The following is a 26,319-nucleotide window of genomic DNA, read 5'->3' on the forward strand; positions in this document are numbered from 1 at the left end:
TCACAGGTTTGTTATTTTATGCATATGTTGAGATACACCAAGTGAGAAGACTTATCTTTGACAAATAACAATAGTGTCCATGTGTCTTTAAAGCACCTTTGTAAATCGATTCAGTCTGTTCTTGCTTATTGTTTATAAATTACTGCTTACTTTGCACTAACGTCCATAGGTTCCCAGTTTGTTAAAGCATCTTTTTGAAAAAATGTTGAGGCTTTTGGTTTTGGTTTTGGTTGCGGCTATACTACTTTTGAGGAGTTTTGAACTTTCTAAAACCGTTTGGTTTTCCAAGTTTCAACAAAACTAACCCTATATAATCTTCTTCTTCTTTCCGGCTTGTTAAAGCACCTTATTTGTAAATTTATAAGTTCTGCAGATGCTCTTCGTTGGCCTCATTCTTTTGGAGGAGTTTTGAACGTTCCGAAGACCATTTTGTTTCTTTCTTCCCGCGTTTCGAAACGCTTACTCTTATCTTCTTCTTCACCAGCCTAAAAAAGCACCTTTGCAAATTGATAAGTTGTGTATGCTCTTCGTTGAGTTTATGGCTGTAACCACACCCTTCCAGATGGAGTGTTAAGCTTTCAGAAGAATCGTTTGGTGTCTTCCCACGTTTTGCGTTCGACACCCTTACTCCATAATGCTCATTGCTCTATAATGCTTGCTCTAATCTTCTTCTTTCCAGCTGGTTAAAGCAACTTTGTAAATAATATTGATTAATTCTGTTCTTGCTTATTTTATATAAATGCTTACTAAAGTCAATAGGTTTCCAGTTTGTTAAAGCACCCTTGTAGATTGATAAGTTTTGAGGCTTTTCGTTTATTGGTTGCGGCTAAACCATCTTTTTTAGGAGTTTTGAACTTTCCGAAGAACCATTCGGTTTCTTCCCGCGTTTCAACACGCTTACTCTAGAAAGTGGGATTTGAAACTTTGATTTGTGGAAGTGCAACTTGGAGAGTTTTGCTGTAACACTATACATGTATGTGGTATCTCTCATGAGTTCCATAAGCGTCTTCTATTCCCTTGAAGATGACTAGAGTAAGTTTGTCGAAACTCTGAGAGCGACCACACGGTTGTACACAGTGTGCAACACTCACCCAACATGGGATTTGTACCGCCTAGCACGAAGAATCTATTGTAACAATATTTGCAAAGTAAAAGGCCGCAGGCATCAACGAGCGGAAGGACATGTTTTTACAGTATAAAAACCGAATGATTAATTCATTCGTTTATTTCAACCCAGATTTACCAAGGGTAATATTTGAAAACCATTCAAACCCGCCTCTTAAAGACACTGGACACTGTTGGTAATTGTCAAAGACTAGTCTTCTCACTTGGTGTATCTCAACATATGCATAAAACAATAAACCTGTGAAGATTTGAGCTCAATCGGTCGTCGAAGTTGCGAGATAATAATGAAAGAAAAAAACACCCTCGTCGCACCCTTGTCACACGAAGTTGTGTGCTTTCGGATTCTAGATTTCGAGACCTCAAATTCTAAATCTGTGGTCTCGAAATCAAATTCGTGGAAAATCACTTCTTTCTCGAAAACAACGTCACTTCAGAGGGAGCTGTTTCTTACAGTGTTTTACATTATCAACCTCTCACTATTACTCGTTGGAGTAATTACCAATAGTGTCCACTGTCTTTAATAAACATCAGCTAAAAGTCACATTTTGTTCAGAGGGATGTGGTATTCTCTGAATGAATTTTGAGTTCAGAATTTTATTTCAATCTGCTTTAATAGCATGGTGAAAGGGGCGTTGTTCACGATGACTGTTGAGTATTAATCAGTCAACTACTCAAGGGAAAACATTGCAACGAGAGCTCAACGTAGATTAGTAGCGACTTCAAATCATTTAAAAGTACGTCATTAGATTGTATGAACTACGTTTACCATTGACTGACAAAAAAAAAATTAACACACAAAGTTACCAGTAATTTGTTTCTTTTCTGTTTTTATTTTCAAGTGTTAGATGAACATTGATATAAAATCTGATATAGTCAGTACGTTATACACTGAAAAATGGGGATGAGGGAAGGAGTGGGTGGATATAGCTAGGCCATAAAGGGACAAAATACACACAAAACTACATTTTTCTTTGTAGACCAATTAAAACGACTTTGTTGGACACGTGACTCATCATGATCACACACTTCTGCCGGTGAGGGCAGGCTATACATATTTTCATAACTGAAAAACCAGAATAGTAAAACACTTGGCAAGTAGCACCGATATTCAAATTAAAAATAAAAATCAACTTAAAGTCACATGGGGGGGGGTTCTGTTGAGAGGGGATGTGGGATTGTTTTAACATCAAAATTACATTCAACAAGTTCACAATTTTTATCTCACAATTTTTACTGTAGAAAATTACATTTAAAAAGGAAATTAACACATCGAAATTCAATTCTATACGGTAGAGAACAATATAGTCCTTTTCCCTTTTTTCTTTTCAAATTATGCAAAAACGATTTTTGTGCCTTGTCCATATTTGTTTGTAAATAGAAAAATCTATCGGACAGTTTGTACACACCATTTTACAAGACAGACACCCAAAAAGTTGCAAAACATTCCATTAATATTCTTTATAATCGGTTCCTTAGTTGCGTCTAAAAAATTGCCAACAGAGTTACCAAGTTCATGGCCGCGTATGTTACATAATGTACATGTAAAATCATTGTAAATATGTACAAAATAAACACCCTGCAAGTTACTGGTTGCAATTAGTAATATAAATGTGGAAACCAACACAGAATGGGTGTGGATAAATAAAAGCATAAAAACTGCCACAAACTGCGCAATATTTGAAGGGGAAACAAGGTGGTTAAATTGCGTATACTCACAAAGCCATGTGAAAGACCTAGGACTGGTAATAAATATTGCGCGCAATTTCTTCTTGGTACACATTTTTTTAAACGAAAACAGACACAAGTCAATGTGACTAAACACGATACACGGGTTTTTTGAATACAGTCAAGCATTAGCAATGCAGTAGAAAAAGTCAGTGCAGAAACTTATGAATTGTATAAACGTGAGACATCGACAATTACGAACAAGTATAGGTTTCGATGAAGGTGCGGTGGTAAAAATATGAGTTTTAGACAAATCTATAATCTAGTTCATTGAACATGGTTAACACTTAAAACCATGATAAAGTAGCGCTATGTGAATCTGTGACGTCAGATCCTGGTGTATAAAAATCAGTGTGAATATTAAAGTGTTTAGAGTGGTGCTTATTAAAGAGGTTTGTGGTATAGAGAGCGAGAGAGAGAGAGAGTGAGAGAGTATCAAAACATGATACTCTACTATTACTTTATGTGGTAGATGTGCGGACAAAATCCTAACCGTCAAGGTGCAACATTTACAGTGTTGTGAGTATCCATAAATTTCGTTCATAAACTTCGTTCCAAAGGAACCATTATTCAAAATTGATGACGTCATCAAGGACGGGTGTGACGTCGTAAGATATCTACATACATTTTTGTACAGTTTACTGGACTGGCAGTTAAAGCAGCTCAAGAATGATCTGGTTATCATGTTTATTTTTAGCCATTGATTAACCGCATTAGGCTGACTGTATTACACGTCTAGTACCCTACCCCCTCTCTTTTAGAAAGAATCCATTTCAGTGATTATTTCAAATTTCTACAGTACATTTATAACGTTCCTGTAGAGAGAAGAAGAAGAAATAAAATAAAAATGAAATAAAAATAAATCTGCCATCATCTATTGCAGCATCAGTGGGTCATTTTAAATGCATTGAACAATTATGCGATTTATTTTCATGAATTATTTCAAATACAATTCCTTGACAAATACGTCATTTCCACTTTGCCCCAAATGAAGATAAAATAAATAAGATAAATAAATAGATAACGAGTCATTTTAAATGTCTCTTCATGAACTATAAAAGCTCAAACTTTACCTGGCTCGAAAAAAAGAATACTTGTTTTAGAAAAGAATACAATAAAAATTTTATGGGTAATTATCAATCACTTCAACATCTGCAATTTCAGTGGTTTATGTAGACCGTTTGGTATCTTAAAAAATAAGTAGTTTTTTTCCAGTTCAGAAATCAATTTTTTTTTATAGTGATTGCATTCACAACAAGTCATAGTGAATATTGTTGATTATGTCCACATGCCCTAATTATTTCAGGCACTTTTCTCGAATGAATTAAAATAAAAACCGTTAAATTGCAGCTGCTGAATTTCGTCAGTTCCTGAAATATAATTAAGTACAATAGATGCCTTGTTTTGATATCAACCAAATCCTTTTAGCTATGTACACATTCCTTTTGGCTTTTATCTGAGATTGTTGTATTCCTAGTCACACATAATACATTATGGGCACTTTATTACCAAGTATGAAATATTTAAAAAATAAAACTTTGACTCGTGTAAATCATGACTGTTTTTTCAGTACTTTCGTTGTGTTCTTTGAATGTAAGTGAGTGTGTAGTGTGTGCATGACAACGGACAACATGTACAATTTTCACCGCTGAGGGCGTCTGTTATGCAGTCTCTTTGACAATAATGTAAACTGTGTCCAAAGTGACGTGGATTTGATTGTGACTTCAAACAGCCGTGGTTGAATGTAAGATTCAGCCATGTTTTGACGTCAGTTTGGACACAACCTACGGCTGTTTCAAGTATTTGAATTTCAGTAAGGCAAATTAGGCTGGAACATCTTTTCCACCATTGGGGGCGCTTGAACAGCGTCCTCTACCTTGAGCGAGTACAGTCTCTGTAGACCTTTCTGGCTGAGCACGCGCAGTTCGGGCAACTGGAGTAGGATGCGTGAGAGGAAATTGGCTCGATTCGGCGCAGACGTGTTGAACGTCACGTGATCGTTCAGGCAACCAATGATCCTGTTCTGAAGTTCGCTGACCTTGGCTGGGTCCTTTGTGCCATGTCGTTCTGTTAACATAAAATAAGAAGAAGATATGGGTCAATATGCGTCGACATACTTTGAGCATAATATTTGGGTTCAAGACCCCCATGGTTTCAAGGACCCCCGGAAAGGATGACTTTCCCCAACCCCAATTTGAGCTTACTTTGTTTGTGGTTACTGACACCCATATCTAACGTTATCAGTTGAAATTGGCTTCTCAAATTTTCACCCCAGATTTGCTAAATATAATATGGCTAATTTGGGATCACTGTTGTCCGAATCACAATCGTTAGGGTTTGAGTCAACAGAGGGGGTAATTTGCAAATGAGTTCCAATCAAATAAACACTGAAACTCACCAGTTACAAGCACAAGAGCTGACAGGCAGGCAAACGTAGAGATATCGACCTCAAGTGATGAGAGTATCTTTGAGAATGCCCGGATGTCGTCAAGCCATTCGCCGAAGCCTCGCTCACACTGTTGTGGATGCAGAGCGTTGCCGTTACAGAATATAACAAGATTGTCATGTTGATTTAGTCTGTTGGAAAAAAGAAGAAAACAAATTAGTGTAATAATGACAACAAAACAAGAACACAAACTCTCCATGAAACACTGATGTCTGGTTGAAATAAAGTTGTACTGACTCATGACCGGCCAAGAGTCAAGTTCCAAGACATAAAACATGCTTCGCTTGGAATTCAGTGGCCTCAATTCGGCCGTTTGGAATACTTCTAAGTAGTATTTAAAACTCTGCATTGTGGAAGTATAACTAAGAGAGGTTTGCGGGAACACCATGTGGATATCTCTTTTGGGTCTGAAACCACCGGTTCTTTAAAGAACCAGTACTACTACTCAAAGCAGAATTCGAGTCTCGGGCACGGCAGCTGTAGCAATCCGCATCAGATCGCATTGGTTGGGTGGCTCTTCGTCCCCCATGCTGGATACAGAACACGATGATGATGATGACTATTCAATAGAGATAGTATTTACATGGTGTCACCGCAAACCTCTCTTTAGTAGAGTACTATTCTACAATAACAACACATTGAAGTTGAACAAATCTTACCTGTAAGCCATTTTGAGTACGAACAGCTCCAGACACGAGGATTGGAACAGAAGTTCTTGGTCTTCTTCGCAAAGCTCACTGAAACCCGGAACCTTCTGCGCCCATGCTCGGATCACATCGATAGACGAGCAGAAATTGTCGTAGAACTGTTTGAGTTGGACCTCCGTAGAAGGGGGACTGCTACTCAAGTCAGGTAGCCGAAACTATAAAGAGAGAAAAGAATGAAATTGTTAACTTGGTTGTGAATAATTAGTTATTTCATACTTCATTTGAGGGGATGTTATTAAAGGCCATGTCAAACAGGGTATTTTTGGAGGCAACCATGCTGCACTGTATAGAAACGGAACATTTTTGGTGGCACAATAGACATTCTTTTAGCTGTCCATGTGAAAATGATGAGAAAACTGATATGTGAAGGAATTTTCTTCTTATTGATTGCTTTGAACTGGTTGCCTGTATTAGTTGCCGTTTGTGACAAGACGTTTTGCGATGACCAACGGTAGCCGCGAAGTGACATTGGTAATCTTCTCAACCAGAACATGATAGTGTGCAAAGGGTGTCTTTTGGATATTGACGGTGTCATTGCAGTGACACCATAGACAATCAGTATCTGGGACTGACCACACCGACTTCAATACATGGATTGCTCATGACGTCATTGACCACCATCTTTAATGGCACGTGCACGCGTGAAAGGCTATCATTGGCTGAGAGTTGTATCATCAAATATGGCGGACGATGTGCATCCCATTTATACACAAGGCTGTTTTAGTGAAAGAGGAAATTTTGACATTGTGATGAAGACGTACCTGTTCGTAACTGAGGTTGGCTTTAGCGGGTGACGCATCGACATGGGCACGGACTAGAGCTGTGATGAGGCTGACCGGCGGTGAGGGAGGGGAAACTTCCTGCGAGGCTCGCTGCTTCGTTGGTAGTCTACCTCGACGGCCTTTCAAACTCGCTGTTCGAACAACTGTGAAAAGAGAACACATGCAATTAACCACCAAATTGAAGTACGTGGCTATACTGGTGGGATATATTTTGTGGACAGTTGGAATAACAGTGTGAGTACCCGGTCTTCACTACGTGGTAATAACCGGGTTGGTGGTTGGCCACTGTTTACGGACCACGCCGGTTTATGCTGGTTTAGGGGTCATTTATCGTTAGTTTCCAGAGCCGATCTTTATATCACGTGTTAATACATCACCACGTGATCAGTTTATGACCAATCAGAGTTTGTATAACTGTCCATGGTATGTATTAATTGATGTTAATAATTGAATGATAAACTTACCTTCTTTGACCATTCCAACAGCGAGGCATTTCTGGTAGCGACAGTACTGACACCGATTTCGACGCCGTTTGTCCACGGTGCAATTCTTGGTGGCTAAACAGACGTATTTGGCGTTCTTCTGAACAGTACGCTATTGGAAACAAAAAAGTAACATGCGTTTAGTTTCAATGTTTAAAGTAGCATTAGAAAGTCAACTCGTCATTGTGTGCGGTTTACCTCAAATGGCTTTTAGTCAAAGTTGAGTGCAGGCCTAAATGCTTGTTATTCAAAGGGCAAGGGCACCAAGGCATTTTCTCCTTGGTATGAGGAAATTTCAAGTTTCTACTGGAGAATTTCAAGGACACCAAGTCAATGACAAGAGGGCATAGGGGCAATCGCCTTCGTTGCCCCCGTGAAGTATCAGGCCTGTAAGTGGGTTATTTGTTACTAAAGAAATTAATATTGAAAGAAACTTACCTTGAAAAATCCTTTGCACCCTTCGCATGTACGGACGCCGTAGTGTTGGCAGGCAGCACTGTCGCCACAGACGGCACACAACATTCCCTCGTGACCTGGTGAGCTCCTTTGGTGGTGATGATGGTGGTGGCTTGTGTTGGGTAGGGAGGCAGATTCAGTGCACACTGGTAGTTGAATGGGGCTGGGTTTACGTTGAAGTCCTCGATGTGACGGCACGATGTGCATGCCGGATTGGCCTGGGTTCGAACACGGTTGTGAGGGGTTCATGTTCGCACTCATAGACACCGATGGATACGGGATGGACAAAGGTTTGATGTCCATGGTCTCGAATCTCGGACTTGATAGTTCGGACGGCATGACGCCCGTTGAACGGTGCGGCGTTGGCATAGTGTTTGGCGGCATTCCCAACTCATCGCCCACATTCCCTAGCTCACTCCCCCACCCCTGCGGCGTAGGGGAAGGGAAGGAACCCAGGCTGCGGGGAGGCTCGGGAACACCACCGGGAACACTGTGACCGGTGCCGGTATAACCGCTGTACGACTGGGCTGGTGGCTGTGGGGGCATGGGGTCTCGCGGAAAGTTGACATTTCCAAGACCGGAGAAGGAAGGTTGCGTGTCGGCGTGAGACAGGCTGTACTGGAAACTAGCCGGCTGTGGGGCGGATGTGTAGACGGGCGAACTCACAGAGCATGTTCTTGGGCTGATTCGCTGCTGGTGACTGCTGTACTGATGTTGTTGCTGCTGCTGTTGAGAATGGTGATGCTGCTGTTGTGGGTGATGGTATGCCTCTTCAGTAGGACTGTACGATGATGTGACAGGCAATAAAACAGAGTTCGATAAGTTCTGTCCAGCATCACCCATTGATGGGAAATCCATGCTCTCAGCGGCACCCTGTCCGAGTGGCGTCAGTGAAGAATACTCGCTCTCGTCTCCGTACGGGGCGCGGTCTAAAGCAAAACTGAGAAAATTCCCATAGGTCTCTTGAAAACTAGGCAGTGGTAAGTTTCCTGCTCCGTACGTCGCTTGGAAGGCTGCTTCTGAGGGGGCGAATCCAGCTGGCATCACCTCTATTTTACCAACATATGACGGCATGGTGGTCCTTGGTGGGACCGCTTGGTGAGACTGTGGCAATGGTGAGTCCTGAAGCCCGCTGTTGCTGGCCTGACTCAGGGGACTGGAGAGCCCGTGACTCGTTTCCGTTGAGTCTACCTGCACTCCACAAGTACAAGGAGTGTCTGTGCTTGGATCAGCGGATTCTGCGCGATCAAACAAAATGAGAGAGAAGGGGAAGGGGGAAAAGGAACATTAGATATGCAACCCAGACAGAAAAACAATCAAAGCAAACAGAATAGATGAACTTTCAAAATGGAAACTACAATCAAAAGTTGTTTTTTTCTTCAAGTGGATCCATGTTTAGTTAACGATTGTTAATCAAAGTTTAATACTTTATCGAAGTAGTAACTTTGTGATAATGCAAAATTGTGACAACCACACTTTTTAAAATGAGCAAAGCGGCTTGTAATGACAGAAAATAAAATCTCTGACAAAAACAGCAAAACAAAACGAGAAATTGAAAGTGTAGACTAACTGAAATTATAACACTAAAGATATAACACTAATTGCGAACAGATGTTAAAATGCTGGGTACACGAGCGGTTCAAGTTTCATGCTAGAACTACTACAAAAATCTTCAAACTATTTGCATTAGAGGAAAGCGTTTCACACTACAAAACAAGGAGCTTGTTGTGACATGACACCAAAATACACAGCACTCTATAGTCAAAACCAATTCAAAAGCCAAAATCAAAACTTGTTTTCGGGGGTTAAATGGCAGAGGGAAGGTGTAGGGGATATAGACAAAGACAGTTGGGTTTGGACATTTTAAAGAAGCTAATTAAAAACAATGAACAATCATGCACCTTGGAGATAGTCAAAGATGTCGGCGAAATCCACGTTTAGTATGGACGGACCTGCCTGTGAGTGCATGGGATAGGTAGAAGACGAAGACGGGCTAACTAGCATCATTCTCGGTTGAATGTTCCCTCCCTGGAACCGGCTGCCTAATTCTTCTTGATCTGATCTCTCCTTGAATCTCAACCTTCCTGTAATTGGAAAGAGAAAAAAAAACAGAAAACAAAATTACTTATATTGTAAAAAGAGCATTGGCGAGATGAGAAGAGCAGCGATTGAAAGATACCAGACGTTGATTTCACCAAACTCTTCCTTACTTCGGATTAATCTTAGGACTTAAGACGAGTTAAGTTCCGTATCCAAAGGCATTGAACCGAGTTAGGTCGGGTTACTCGTCCTAACTCGAGATGGGATTAATCCTAGCGTTTCGTGAAATCAGCTGCAGGTGATGTCGGCGACTCCAGGAGTGCCGCCCCATAACAATTTTTAAGGATGAGGCGGCCACGGACGCAAGTCTTTACCGAATGATGATGATGTAAAAAGAGAGAGTTTCAACTGCAGTTTATAAAAGTACAATACAAACTTTAGATCTTGTAGTCTAAATTTCATAATTGATAGGTTTACAAAACTTATGCAGTGCGTTTTTGAGAGCGTTCTTGTAAGCACGGTTCAGCAGGGGGACGAGATTGAAGCTCCACATTCGAGGTTATCCCAGGTTCTACTAATCGTGAAGTGAACCGGTGTCATGATTATATACCTTGCCCCTAGACCGAGAAAAAGCCCATGACGTACAAAGTCCACTCAGCCATAAACGAGCGAGCATTCGGGGAACTGCGAATTCGCAACAATAATGTGCTGATCACACACGAAGTCCGCGAGCGATGGTGTGGACAAAGGGGCAACGCGCACATTGACACGTTCTGTTACCTATTGAGTCGATAAATAATGCATTTCTTTTTAGTAATGCATAAAATTCAATGATATGTCTGGTGTGACGAAAAAACAACTTTGTCTAAAAATAGGATGTAGGTTCACGCAGAACCAAGCTACACAAGTTTTATGATACGAGAAATAAGGGCCTACTGTAATTAACATTTTGCTTTGTCAGCGTTGTTGTGTATTTGGAGAGATATAGTTTTTAGTCTCCCGATCATGCCTTTGTCTGAATTTTTTTTTAATTTAAAACTTTTTCTTGGTGGTCACGTCGAAGACATACAACTTTGGGTTCCGTTTATGTGCGCGCTAATTAAGTTCATGCAATGGTTGAGTGCACATTTAGAACATAACAAATGCAAGAACGTCATGAAGCCAAAACATGCGATTGAAATTTCTAAAATTTCAATGATTTATTCGTACCTTCTAATGACACCTTCTGTCTAGGAAATCAACTTGTTTACGAAGCATAAATCAACCGAAACATTTCGTTTCCTAAAATCGTGTCGCCAAAACTTGTTTTGCAAGTCATTGCTGGATACCTTTGTGGTTTAGATTGGAACATTGGAACAGAAACCAGGAAACCAGTGGAGCTATACATTGTTTGTTTTATGAACACATTTTCTTTAGCCAAAAGCACCGAGCTCCAGCGAAACGGTAAATTGTGACGTAGACCTGCGTCATTAGGGTGAACCTTGGGCCGCGCAGGGTCTAAAACGAGCCGACTCTTCCCGGAACTTTCTCGCGTGGCTGGCGTTCACACATACAGCATCAGCGATGGTTGGTTCCGAACTTCAACTTGAAAAAAAACCGAACAATGAAAACTTATTTTTAGTGCACACACAGTGTCATTATAACAGATAGAGTCTACAGCTGGCACTGTTATAACAGGTCAACCATGGCGGTATGCCAGAACGGTATAGAATACATCTGCGTAAGCCGAATTTCGAGAATTGGAAAGCGAGAGCGCACGTACGTGATCAGGCGCTTTGTGTGTAGGTAGTGCACTGCCAGGACAGCAGCCTTGATGCTGGTTGTTTTTGTCAATATAAGCGCCCCTCGATATCACAGTGGTAGTTCTCATCAGTGGCTGACTCCAGGCTCCAGGAGAATGAAGTACAATCTTGACTTGCTGAGGGACTTGATGAACCGACTGAGTTAAGAGACTATCCAGCTCTGCCCGTATACAGTCATGACCAAGTTGTCGTTAGGCTGCATTGTCTTGCTAGTCTCCTTTCCAAGTATTTCACTAATTCTCACCGATGAATCAGTTCTTGAATTTGTTGAACAATTGTTGATAGTTTAATCCACATCGGCGCAGGTTTTCATCAGTGAAGATTTCCACACAAAAGAAATAGTCATCGACAGATGTACAAACTCATTTCAAAAATATACAAAGAACAAAGTAAATTGTATACTTTGTCATCTCTCACAAGTAGCGGCAGAACAGCAAAAGTCTGTTTGAAATAAACATATGCCTTAAGAAAGACCGGAGGCCCACATCACAAAGCGAAAAATAAATACTGTGAAGAGTTTTAAAAACAGAGGCTTGATTTTATAATAACACGTAGACTGCAAGTGCTTAAAGTCTAAAGACTGGATTTAGTTTGACAGATGCGCCAGGCATTGAGTCATATAACTGGTGATATAATTCTGTGTGCGATTATTTGATAATGTAGAGAGCCTTGGATCGAAGCTATCAAACGCACTCCGCCTACGTCATCCGATCTCTCCAGGGGCTATAGAGCTCTGACGTCAAATTCTGCACCCCATTTAGACCGTGAGCTCAAAACGTTGCCGCTAAACTACGGGCGATATAAATAGAACTGCGAGTGTGCATAGCGCATGTATTATGTGGCGTAGAGGTTTGTGTACACGCTCTGCATGAGGTACAGGGAGGGACGGTGGAATATCATTATCAAGTACAATCCGGAGAAATAAAAACAAGCCAGTCTACTCGCCTTCACGCGGCGATTTTTATAGGATAATCCAAGAAGAATTTTGTAATTTATTAGGACATTTTGGTGGAAAAAAAAGAAATGAAATTTAGATGTATTAGGAGAATAAATGTTGCTAATAGTTCGCATAGTGTGAGGTTAGGCTTTGTACTTAGTATGTAGTGTAATTGCAAGCATACCTGGAACCCCTGACCGCTGTCAGTGATGGGACCGTGTAATTCAACTCAACAGTAGGGCCGGCTGCCTGCCGCACCACACAGCTGATCGTTGCCACTTATTTCAAATGCTCCAAATATTTCACCCACAGAATCGATAGTCTCTTTTTTTCTTTAACTCGTTCTTGTTTGCTCATTCGAAAACGAAATTGTAAACTCTTAATGACCAACGCGAATGCAACATCAAAATATCTCTTAGAAGTTTCGTGACGAAGGAAAATAAATAAATAAATAACAACAAATATCGGCAACTGATATAATTGTATTTTTTTAAAACTAACTCAAGTCATTGTTAAGAACAGACACAATGTTTTTTGCCTTTATTACAAATTTGGTTAAAACAAATTATTGCCATGGTGATGCTTTTTCCAAGTACAGTGTCAAAAGTAGAATATGTAATGATTTTAACTCTAGAATCATCGAAATTCAAAGAACATTTTATTTCGAATAGTTATCAGCGAATTTTACTCAATATTTAACAAGTGGTGAATTTATGAATTTAAATTAATTCACAAAAATAGAAATGAAGACAGCAAACAATTACATTCGGCAAATTGGACTCATTCACAATGATTTTGCTTTCGGTTTTGTATAAAAAGAACGAGTTTTGTAAGGCACTGCTTTGAATTTGTTTTCAGTCAGTCATTTATTTATGGTTTATATAGAGTCCCTTTTTCCACATTTAAAAAAGTCAGTATCAACATACAAAACATTTTTACTGTACACAAAACTAAATAAAGTTTTCATAGATATCCATAAATTAATTGACAAGCAATTCTTTAAAAACACCGAGTTATTCTAGAACCGTACCCCAAATCGAAAGATCGATCCCAAAGTTTACTCTTTTGTTTCATAAAAATCTTTAGTTGTTTCACGAGTTTTGTTTAATGTCACTTAAAAAGCCGACTATTAAAAAAGAAAAACCGCCATAAAATGAATACAGACCCATCTAGCTGGAAAAGTAAATTTATTTTTAAATTTTAAATTCTTGTTACACTTATTTTGTTTAACCATTATTTTGTATTGTTTTATAAGTAGAGCTGCGCGAAACGAATTCTTCTGAACCTAGTATGCAACACTGAACAAAAAGTTTTTCAAAATATTTTACTAAAGTGACTATTGAGTTTTTAGTGGGTACAATAAAACAGGGCAGCATATAATAAATACATAAATCCACATTTTGGATAATTTACAGCAATTTTTGAGGTGAAAAATGCAGCAATTGCAAGGTTTTAGCTGGCTGTATCTGGGTACAAAAATCTCGAGAATAACTCACCCAATCGTGCGTTTCGTGTAGTGTCCACTTTGACGGTGTGGTTTTAAAAAGCTCCAAATGTTCCGTTAAGAGGTTTGCCGAGCCGTCAAGTTACCGGACGATGTATAGTATATGACCGGGGTATATATGCAATCACTGCACATCCAGGCTTAGGGTTATAGCGTGTAGAGAGAGGAGATGTTGCCGACTCGCCGCAGACAGCCTATCTCACCAGACTCCGTCCGATCCGCTCAACACACAATGCCACGCTGGATTCAATGAACTCAAGGTATATGGCTATATGCCGCGAACGCCAGATCGCAGTCGTTAACGACGTCATCACAATCTACATTTTCGTCATAGGTTTTCGTCATGCATACCTTCACCAATGGAGACCGACCAATCAGAGCGCCTGAAATATTGTGCTCATCGTACACACGGCAATGGAGCCTCATCGACGTGTGACGTCATACACACGCTTCTTGTGAATCGTTATAATTTATTCAGCAGAGAGAGAAAATAGACAGTTGATTACCATAAAGCATTAGCATAATATAACCAGCAACGTCAATGGATGCGGTCCTCCAATGGGATGGTGCGTTACATGACCTGATTATACTGCGATTAATTTTTTCTCTCTATGAAGAAGACATCAAGGGCTTACGCACGGTCGTAATCTCGATGTATGTGGAGAGCTCCGATATTTTTAGTAAGGAACGAGAGTGCTGGAAAATTAGGCAACTTGATTCAGTTGCAAATACTGCGACCATATGTCTTGGATTTGCCTAAGTATTCTTTGTATGCGATATGTTCAAGCAAACTGTCGCAGAGACATGGGTTTGAGGCTGGCTGCCTGTCGATGTGAAACTGTATTTTCATTTCTAGTTTGCGGTATATATATTGAGAAACCCTTGCTGTGGGAAAGGCTTGTTCTTTCTAGAAAATATTAAAACTAAGTTAGCAGAATGACGACAAAATATTTTAATGACGTTTGCTTTATGCAATTAGAAAAAACTCTGTAATCCCCTTTTCAAGGAAAAATTAAAATATCACAACTTGTGCCCCTTTTGGTGGAATTGTGTGGGTTCAGTGTCAATATTGACTGTATCTAGAATAACTGACTTTTTAAGCAGTCGCAAACTGTGTTAATTATACATTCACGACGAGCTCATCAACTTGTGGCTAGTCCAGCGTATTGAGAACATGTGCATTATTCAGTGATGCTGAAGTTTATTTTTAAAACAAATAAATTTAGTAACAGATTCTATATCGAAGCCGACTTCCGCTTTTAGCGTTTAATTATGCGTTTTTTTAGGACTGTTCTCGGAATAAATGACCGTCTCCAGAGGAAATAGACATGTTATAAAACCTTATTTACTATTGAAGGAAGAAAACCGTCTGATGTGTTTTTTTTTATTTATTTATTTTTTATTTATTCATAAAAGAGGTTATGTTAGGACGAAGTTTTAGATGATGCTCTTGTTTCACACGTATAAACAAAAACAACAGGATGCCGATGGCGTCATTATTGGAATTACGTGATTTGAAAATAATTGTGAAAACTCAACCATTACATAAATTTTAAAGTCATTTTTCAATAAAAGTAGTGTAAATTATTCATCCAGTTCCAATGCAAAACTGATTCTTGCTCATGTTTAGCGCTTCATTATACAAGTAACCAAGTGAGAGAAACGTACAGTCTCCGATATACGTTAAAAGGGTATCTTTTAAACGTCTTTAAAAAAACCCAAATCGCACTATTTTTATATAAAGAAGGGTCCACTTTTGATGGAAAAAGGTAAAAAGCTGTTGGTCTCAATGCCCTATAAAAACGATTTTTTAACTATTCTGGATAAAGTCTTCAAGTATCATAACGTATTTGGACTGATAAGCAATGCGAAGTTAGGCGTGGTGGCTGAGTTAAAGTGGGATACTTTCAGAAAGTAAAACAAACTCAATTTTGTTCCCCGCAACGCAAATGCCCCCCTTTCTGGTAACCCATCGGCCCGTAACCCCGCCCACCGCCCCTGTATCGACGCTGGTACTCGGCCAGAAAATTTGAGTGCCATGGGTTCTGACACCGACAGCAAAGAGTCTATGCGTATCCCTCAATTGGGGAACATTGTTGGTTTAAAACTACCTCATCAACTCAATTTAAGTGAAAATACTATGTAAAAAATGTTGTCAGTTACTGTTTAGCGACTCTCAATAAGAGGTTTTTAAAACATTATCCAGTCCAAAAACGAGTTTAAAAGTTTATACTTGTATAAAAAAGAGATTTACATCGATGGATGCACCGGTTCTAGATTCAGTGCAGCGCATGATTTTAAAAGTTCAAACACTTTCTCCTCTCTTTTGTTGATGGGTCGTAAAGACATTGGGTGGGGGTGTACATTTTTGTTCAAACCGAAAAAGTACAGCGTACTTAAACGCTATACATCTATACAATACAGTACAGTCCATCAAATATTCAGAGAATTGTGTTTTCTTTTGAAAAACATCATTGGACAATAACACGTATCATATTCAAAACAAAATTACCAAAGAAAACATAGAAATCTCTGATAGTTCATCTTGTTTTCCCCACAAATCAGACCCATCTTGTATTTCTTGTGGTTTTTTGCACCTGATAATGTCAGTTTAACGGGTGTACAAAAATCTAGGCTGGGGCTTTTGTCTTCGTAAAGTTCGAGAGGGTTACTCGAAAACGCCTCCTTACAAAACACCGTTTCTTGATCATTTTAATGAGGAAAATATTTACCCAAATTTTACGCAAAACAACCTGTTAATGCATTCAGTATTATATGAAAAAGCACTGGCAATGTTTGTGTGCAGGCCAGTTGCGGGGCGCGTGTGTATCTTATCCGCCCACGTAGGCCTACAACTCAGTATTACGTACGTATTTATGAATGAACTCGTTTTGCGTTACGAGTTGTATGACGACTGTTTATCGGCTCTTATGATTTTTTCGCGCCTAAAATTTTGAGCTGATTGTTGTGCGGTGTAACTTAGAGGTGATCAGGAATTTTATTTCATCAAGACAAATAAACAATTGAATGGTGAACTATAGTGAATTCAAAGCCAAGTTCAATCAATATATATATTTACAAACATGCGAGTTTTAAAACTCCAGAGTTTGATGATGATAAGAGTGTTTGAAAGATAACAGTTTGTGAATTTGGAAAAACCTTATCAAAAACCGAAGATTTGATTTAATGAATATGCTCGTTAAATTCTTCAGAACCACAGTGGATCAAATAGAAAAACAACTTCCAGGAAAAATAAATATGTGAACGCCCTCGAATCAGAGAAGCATTTGTTTCGTAACGCGAACTTTCTGATGATCTGTAAACCTCCGATTAAAGCTAATTCTTATAAGTCTATTTTTCTTTGGGAGTTCCCCGAAAAACTCGTTTTGTAACTTTGAGAAGCGGACATTTGTAGATAAAGATTTATTTATATTCTCCGGATGTATAAACAAACGTAGCCGGAACGGCCGCATACAGGAAAACAGGGATCAGCCAAAAGATAATGTGGCGATTCAATTAGTTTAATTTGTTTCTTAGATGATCTAAACAATAACAAAAACAAAAGCAAGCGGCGGGGAAGTTCTGCTGTGGGAAAATACTTTGTTTTCGCCTCAAGGAAGAGTGTCGCTAAAGCCTAATGAATCTGTCACGATTTCCGGATTTCGTCTCCATACTGACTTTTAGTTTCTTAAGAAAGAACAAGTTTGGATGTAATGAAGTTTGTACATCTGCAGACTGTTTAACTTTACAATGACCGAAATCATTTTTCAAAATAACTTTTTTGAAGAGTGCGACGCGATTGAGATCATGAGACATCCCAAATTTTTTGAAGTCATTACAGTCGGCACAACAACACAACACAAGAACATAAAGTGATTTAAACCTACCAAGTCTGTTCTGAAGCAGTACGAAGAAACTTTAAATTCCTAGACCAAGTCCAGAAGCTAGCACCACCCAAGTTTGTGCCAGGGTAGCCCGTAAAGTTCAGCCTCTTGCTTCAACACAAGAAGTAAGGTTTGAAGCTTTGTCTTCCTTGCACAATAGTTCCAAGTGTAGTGTATGGTAAATGACGCATTTAAACTCGCGAGTGCGTTAGTTTATAACGCATCTGTTTTGGAGACGGGAGTGGGGAAGAACACCCGACCAAGACCGTGTTTTGGGGAGAACAGTCAGGTGGGAATTAATGCTTTCTATAGCTGGAGCAGATCGTTCCCGGTTTGTAACGTTTGCTGAGGCCGTTTGACGTCAGAGTAAGACCTCGGCCAAGTCCGGTCGCTTCCTAATACGGCATCACAGACTCATTATCGGCTTGCTATGACGTGTATTTGACGTCATACAGGCAGACCCTGGAGCCTGGATATGTGAGCAACCGGGGAATGATAAAGAGGGTTATGACGGTGTTCCAGGGTCCGAAGTTTGACTGGGTGCGCCTAAGTCATCAAAGACTTATTTGCGTTTTGGTACCAAGCACACATCCCAAGCCAAACTTTCAAGCAGTTCCCAAACAGTTGTAAACTGCTTTACCAAAGTGCAACTCGCTACTACAAAATGGAATGACTTTAATACTTCGTGATAGTTTGCCATTTCAAGTTTTTTGTCTGCAAGACGGTTGGAATTACATCTTAATTGATCTTGCCTGTGTTTCTACTCTGAACATCTTTTCACAACACGACTTTCATTAAGGAGCATTTATGTACAGACACCAGACTGGAGAAGTTTATCTGTTAAAGCTATCGTGCGTAAACTTCTCTGGTTCTACGATCATCAAATCATTATACAGTAATATCTTGATTACGCAAAGTTCATGCGGGGTGCATCTGAACTCTATGTCTGTAATATAGTATTGGGTCTGTTTGTGAAATGAAATCTTCAAAGTTGTTAAACTTAAGTTGTTAAACTTTGACTTTAAAGAAAGTTTTTGAAAGTTTGTTGACGTTAATGATACCCACTCATAGTATTTGTCAGGAGTTTTAATGAATGGGATTTCTTAATGATGTAATTTACTTACCTCATACGTTCACGTGGGTCCAGGTAAACACAACAACATGATCCCAGTGATTACGTTTTTCCACTCCAGGACAAATATTTTGATATCGGGGCGTTCGTAAATCCCCTCCAAGCCATCGTCATCCGGGATCGTACCGTGAATATTCAATTTCACCACCCGCGTAAACCCCAGTATTTTGATCCATAGACCCCTGGCCAAGGTTCTGTTTCTCCAAACATCCGGTCTGCTCCCCATACATATCGAAGCAGTCTTTCTCCATCTGAATAGCTCTGACGAACCCTTTCATTTCGATTCTGTAAATGAAGACGCGCTATTCCGGAATCCTCACTGTAAAAAAGAACCAAAAATAGATAAGTAACTGAATACATGAATCGCAATTGTACAGTTACATAAAAGTGTTTCATAAAATGCGTGGGAAGACACGTGGAAAGACCTATGAATGGAATTCTTGGGTATTTCTAGACCTGCTCGATGGGTTTAGAAGAGCATTTTCATGATAAAGTGGGACCGATCAGGACGTGGGTTTTTCCTCTAGCGGACCTTGTGGAATTTTTGGATGAAACAAAAATGCATTTTGAAGACCAAAACACAGCAATTTTACAGCAGCCCGCCCGGTACGTTTCGATGAAAAAGGTAAGGTTCTTAATTTTTCTACAGACGGTAATTTTTACATCAGTTTGTACGACGGCTATTGATAGTTAACGTGTCGCATGAAATCGGGCATTTTTGTTTTTACAATTTTGTTTGTACCGGTACAAACGTTGGGGATAAACATAAAATTTACATAATGTGAGCGAAGGCAAACGCGGTATTTGATTCTCGTTTTACAAACATGTCATCCAAGCCTCGTTTTGGGTACATTGATCGGAATGTGATTAAAATACAAAATGGCTGCGTAATCGATGTAGGTGAATTAAATTAGTACTGAACAGGATTTTGTTTTCAGTTTTAGCAAATCTGTTGTTTATTCGACGGTTGTATTCCCCGGATAATTTGTGTACAAGGAAATCTTCAGAAAATGTATTATAATTTGTCTTTCAATCAATTTGCTCAATTGCTACTTGCAATTCCAAATAATGACGTCAGAATGGTCATTCTTTTTTAACTAACATCAGTGAAACAGTAAACAATATTTGTTGTTTATTTGTGAACATTTGTTTTTAAATAATGTGATTTGTCATGGTGACAATTAAAATAAAGTTGAAACAATTAGTTTTTGTCTTTGAATTTCAGATCAAAATGAGATAAATGTACACGTAATAAAACTGTTCGCAAACCACAAAAGGTGACAATTCATTTGCATAGCAATAATAAAATATCTTTATAAACAATATGTAGTTATAACGTGAAACAATTGCTTACTGAATTTATCATGTCTATAATTTTCAGCAGTCATTAAATCGAACGACGCCACAAAATAATTTGCAAGTTTCAAAGTCCCTTTCTTAGCATTGAATTCGAAATGTAATTACTAATTGTTCGAGGTTTCCAGCTCAGATAAAAATCATTGTCGATCTAAAGAATGAGACAATGCTACATCATCTTATATACTCTCCGTATACGGCTATCACTCACAGCCCGTAATGAAAGCTATCCCTAAAAATAGATTTCTTTATCACCCAGCTAAGGCCAAACCCCATCTTGATTTACGCACTGACGTCACAACTTGGCCCCGCGTAAGACATACCTCCCCAATATATACCCTGCGACCATGGCAAGCGTGCCAATGACGTCATTAGGCTGGAATATCTCATCATCTGTAGCCAAGCCCCAGTTAACAAGAAGACAGGTTTCTGCGCGGGCATCTGAAAATAAAGCATCTTTGCACACTTCTCCTACGTCATGTAGCTTGTCCCAGCGATGAAGTGACGTAAGCAGAATTATACAGTGCGCCATGGCAGCGGCGATTGCTTTAGCCTTTTGAAGCGACATTACCTGTTATAATTTAACGCTGACGTGTGTGCAATGCTTGCCTACTTTGCGCTTTGACCCTTACCTTGCTGTATTTTTACTTTTATTCTAAGTTGACAGCAGAGGACAATGTTCCAATTAACTGTTCATAATTTTAGAATTCAAATATTTGAAAGATTTTTTGTTGTGAGTTTTTCCAAACATGCTGAAAATAACACAACGGTTAGAAGCTAAATTTGTTTGCATTCCTTATAGTATAGTTGCTATGTCAAGTTTAACTCATTTAAATGTAGCTATTTTGAAGATGTAATTTGGTGAATAATAATGATTATTTGTTTATTATGTTGATTGCCAATGTTTACACATTTTGTTTTCATTACTCATTTTATTTGATCAATTTGATGGTTTTTTTTTTAAACGACTATTCTACACATGTTTTCATGTGAAACTAATATTAAATAAAATATGTCTATTTATTTAACCAAACAAAAATAAATATTTTCAGGTGATTATTCAATTCCATTATAAGTTAATCACTAATTAACTAAATCCAAATTGAAGTAATAAGTGATGTTTCTGGAATGTGACCGGGAGGTTATAGTCTTGTTACTAAATTCGAAACGCTTTGCCTCGGGTAAGAAGTTGATTGTTTTATACCAAAATAGTGTTTGTTGTGGCTGAGGAGCAAATATATATCCCAAGATGCTTTTCTTTCGATGAAATTAAAAGACGAAAAAATGAAAAGGATCTTTTTTTTTGTAAACTAGATTTAGATCTGGTGTCGAGGGTCCAGCGCAAGGTTGAGCTAAGTGTTTTGATTTAAAGACCCTGGACACTATTGGTTATTGTCAAAGACTAGTCTTCTCACTTGGTGTATCTCAACATATACATAAACAAAACTGTGAACATTTTAGCTCAATCGGTCGTCAAAGTTGCGAGATAATAATGAAAGAAAAAACACCCTTGTCACACGAAGTTGTGTGCTTTCAGATGCTTGATTTCGAGACCTCAATTTTTAAATCTAAGGTCTCGAAATCAAATTCGTGGAAAATTACTTCTTTCTCGAAAACTACGTTACTTCAGTGGGAGCCGTTTCTCACAATGTTTTATACCATCAACCTCTCCCCATTACTCGATACCAAGTAAGGTTTTATGCTAATAATTATTTTGAGTAATTACCAGTAGTGTCCACTGCCTTTAATCGCGCAATCGTAGCTTTATATTTTGACTCCCTTGATTTTTGCAGATTTATCGCAAAACAGAAGAAGAAGAAACACAAATATTTCACCCAAAATTTTAATTCCATTTAAATTAATGGAATGTGAATTAAATAATACCTCAGAGTTCAAAGCTGAATGACTTTAACCCAATTATTTTTTCTTAACAATTTGATCTAATTTATAAAAATTAAAAAAAAATTGTGAGCATTTTCGGGAACTATTTTGATTGTTCCGCCAGATTTGCAAAGTACACGTGGTTGTCGGCGTTTTCTTTGAGTTGTGCTTTTTGCACGCTGTAAATAATTTATACAGATGTTGATGTCATTAAAATTAAGCTGGTATAACTGCCAGTGCACTATCCTGGAATATTCACAATGAATGTGAATAAATTCATCAGTTATAATTGGCATAATAGTCGGCAATTTCGAGGAATGTATCACAAAGGAAAACAAATGTGTACGAGGTAAACAAAAGTGACACGTATGAATGGTTGAGATTGCGTTTCTGGCCATGTGTGGATAAAAAACAACCACGAGGCCAACCTAATGATTCAACAAAAACACCATAAAAAAAACTCTTTAAAATTTAAGCCTCGACAAACAACACACCCAAACTGTTTTGTTGGACCATGATGTTTGTTCAATAACGATGGCAGCTTTGTTTTTAATTGGGCATTGGTCAGTGCTTTGTATCAAATTATGAGGCAGCGCGGTGAAACACTTGTTTCATTTAATTGAATGTGTATGGCCATCTCATCTATTGACTTCATAGCATTCGCATGTCAACATTTCTCAACGGAATATTAATATTAAATTAATGATAATTCCAAAGTTTAAAAGGTTAGTTTTGGTCCAAAACAATCACAAAATAAACCACCGCATTGCCTGATTGGTGATGAGCGATAGAAGTTTTTGGTGTGAATTCATATTATATTTTTCCCCGTGAGTGCAACACGGTATACGCGCATCGCCATAGCACAAAACCACTGTGGATCGATTGGTCTTGCATTTGTAATATAGACAACCTGTAACAAAGTCAGAAAGTTAGAACACAATATCAAAAACAAAGTATGGATGAACATTATGGGGAATATAATGTGTACATTTAGACTGTTCAGACAAGCCTCGTGACTTACCGTGTTTTCTTTGTTTGAAAATATATATCCAAAAAGGGTGGTGTTGATATGCGTTCCAAGATAAAATTCAGTCCATATAAGTCACCAAAGTTAACGGCAGGGCAAGAACTACCAATTGTCCCCTCCGCGACATAACGGTCATATTCAACGAATGCTAGATGTTTCGTCTGGTTTTGGGTAAGAATGGGAGGACGGGAGCCCAGCGCTGGTCCTCGTGTGGCTCCCCTAAGACGTCATTCAACCGGATTTTCCGGCCAATACGAGACGCATGGAGCAGTGGCACAGTGCTAGCGATACCATGGTCGCACTGACGTGCCCAGTACACGGCAAGGCCTTAGTCAGTGTCGTACTCTCAAGCCTTTGTGCGTCAGCGCCTACGTCAGAGCCTTCGATTTTTTTCTTTCGGTTACCCTGCAAGGTTGACGAGCCGTCGTCAAGAACACATCTCGTCAGTACGATGTACGTCAGGCGTGATAACCGTGCCCCGCTATCATCCTGACGCAGACATTATAAATGTAATTAGCCTTCCTCCATATAAGGAACGCTCGACGTACGCCATAGGCATTGGTAATCAGCACACTTATCTCACTACGCATGCTCCGGGTTGTTAATTAACATAATAAACTCAGGAGCGGTAGTTGTTAATTTCCAACCCGCATTATTCATGTCCGCCGTGTAAATGGCTCCTCGTGCAGTGTCGTCCTGTATCACACGTTTTGATGACATCATTCTACATATAACCAGCTCAACTGTTTTTTTTACTAGCATGTATTTTTGGCATTAGCACGGGCTCACAACTTGTTGTGGTTTGTTGGCTTTTCCATATGGTAGATTTTGGCCTCTTTTTCCGAAAGGTTGCCGTCGTGAATGAGTGAACGGGTGACACTCAACTCTATGATCATGGAGGTAGTTCTACCTCCATGGTATGAGTGAAGCGACGCTATAGTCTCGGAGGTTTGTTTTTTAACCCACGCAGTAAAAAATGAACACAAACAACTTTGTTTACCTACACTGTCCCAGTTTGACCATGGTATGACCTGTATATTATTTGCATTATTATCTTGGATCGAGACTACTAGCAGGCGTGTTCACTTTGTAATGGATGGAGGTTGGACAATATTGATTCTGACACGATAACGATGTAATCTAAAAAGCTAAAATTACATCATAGGCGAATTTGTGTGTAACTTTTATAACTTGTATCATGCAAGCTAATTCATCTCACACTTGTAATTTAGTGAGAAGAATTCTTTTAAACAAATACCTCTCGAAACCCAACCAACCTATCATTGAGCACATATTGCACTAGGGTTGTGTTGCATTGGCATGCAGTGCATGTCAGTTTTCTGGCTTTTAGTCTTGCTCTGATAGCATCAATATGCTATAAATAGCCCTTGACGCAAGTGGCGCCCTTGCCAACACATGGAGCACTTACGGACTGGCCGCTGGTCAAAGAAAGGGCGGGAGTTCAATGTGTATGAATAAGTATGGCCCTTTTTGAATTCACGGCTTCTGTTCTAGATTCGGCTCACAGGCTAGCTTGGCCCGGCCGGTTGTTTTGACAAAATGCGCGTGCTTTGCGTATAACGTGGTCAGGGCTTCAGACGAGAGAACGGAGCCTGAAAACGAACCCAAAGTCGAAGCCTTGGATTCGAAAAGGGTCTATACGCCTCTCTCTCGCTGACCGTTAGTGTGACGTAGTTCCAAAATGAGCCCGCCCACTTTGCATAATCTGGCCCCAGTCAGAGGAGTTGATGCATTGAGCTAGTTTCCCGATTTATGCAAAACAAAGTTAAACATTGTCCCGGGCTTGTCTTTTTTGAGCTGGACGTAACAAAAACTTTGGTTGTGAACCGCAGACGCCAGTTTGACAAATAACCCGCCAAAACAACACCCAATAACAACAGCAGCAACAACAACAAATTGATACCGTCACATCTAACCAATTTCTTTCGGTATAATGAAAACAAAAATGATTGACTTATTCAATTACATGTTTGCATTCCTCACACTGAGAAGCGATTCCATCTGGAAAAGAACAATTCCAACAGAATCTAAACAAGTTGTCCGCAAATAACATGAGCAGTTTGTAAAGACATATCATCCTTTGCTTTATGTACGCGTGATGACTTCTACACTAAAACGCGGCTGCCTGCATGCTCCATAAGCAACAATTGTGCAATGTTGTTTTGCTAAGAGAAGCAATCTGTATGATTGTATTATTTAAAATGTCAACCTAGAGTTCCATTTACAGACAAATATTTGGATTCACAAACCTGTTGACACCGACTAGGACGTACAAGCCGTCAGTATTTCGAGGTATCTCGGGCCAAGTTGACGTCAGCGTGACGTCATTACCGAAGCGAGAGAGGCAGTTTCGTCTTCCATGTTTTTACCAGGAACTGCGGGACGATGACGTGAACATAAATTACTCGCCCCTAAAAAAAACAATCTCATTATACAAAACGTATAGCTTGTTGGTTGGATATAAAGAATGATTTATTCCAGGCACGTCGTCTACTGAACCGCAATTTCCATGAATGAGATCGTTGTATCTGTCAGCTTGGCATCTCGGCAGTATTCATAAAAACATTTTCTTTTATTAATGTGTAAAATTAGCATAAAAACGTCACTAGAAGTGACGTAAATAGTTCCAGTCACATCACGTGCTGAGTCATCCGATCACGATATACATAAAGAAGCCTGATTTTAGTGGAAACTTTTATTGACATCGAATGGTTAACCACTTTACGTTTTTTTCTGATACTTATTTGAAGGAAATGAAAAGAAATTTTGAAACATTACAAGGTGAAAAAGATTTTTGTTTTCCTCAAAAAGACAGCATTTTGTGACGAAAGTATTTGTTGTCTTTCTGTATCATTCAACTCGCCATCCAATAGATTAAATTTTCCTGGTGAATTTGGTTGACCATTTCACACTCTGGACGGCTCACCCTGCAAATTCCCCGGGATTAACCATTTCCCGGGAGTTACCCTGCTTGGGAAATTTGGGAGCAGGTTTAAGCGAGAACCCGGGTTG

The 26,319-nt window shown here is 39.2% G+C and overlaps 2 protein-coding genes across 5 annotated transcripts in view; one reads left to right on the top strand and one right to left on the bottom strand.

Moving 5' to 3' along the window:
- LOC139939410 (uncharacterized) overlaps positions 1 to 26,319 on the top strand; it is a 92,038-nt gene that overhangs the window by 63,117 nt on the left and 2,602 nt on the right. The window lies entirely within an intron of this gene.
- On the bottom strand, positions 1,946 to 23,506 carry LOC139939934 (nuclear receptor subfamily 4immunitygroup A member 1-like). Of its 4 annotated transcripts, none has more exons than XM_071936099.1 (9): positions 23,281 to 23,506; positions 19,015 to 19,341; positions 9,676 to 9,807; positions 7,706 to 8,961; positions 7,250 to 7,379; positions 6,765 to 6,928; positions 5,956 to 6,158; positions 5,249 to 5,427; positions 1,946 to 4,917 (listed from the first exon to the last, which is right to left on the bottom strand). In XM_071936099.1, the coding sequence occupies exons 3-9, from the start codon at positions 9,728 to 9,730 to the stop codon at positions 4,661 to 4,663; spliced, it is 2,244 nt and encodes a 747-aa protein (XP_071792200.1). In that variant the 5' UTR covers positions 9,731 to 9,807; positions 19,015 to 19,341; positions 23,281 to 23,506; the 3' UTR covers positions 1,946 to 4,660. The 4 variants fall into 4 exon arrangements, with proteins under 4 accessions (XP_071792200.1, XP_071792198.1, XP_071792197.1 ...); XM_071936097.1 differs by having other exon boundaries at positions 9,625 to 9,807; positions 23,281 to 23,505; XM_071936096.1 differs by lacking the exons at positions 19,015 to 19,341; positions 23,281 to 23,506 and adding an exon at positions 13,999 to 14,251 and having other exon boundaries at positions 9,625 to 9,807.

The sequence above is a fragment of the Asterias amurensis genome, chromosome 7, assembly GCF_032118995.1.
Source record: "Asterias amurensis chromosome 7, ASM3211899v1".
Taxonomy (NCBI): Eukaryota; Metazoa; Echinodermata; class Asteroidea; order Forcipulatida; family Asteriidae; genus Asterias; species Asterias amurensis.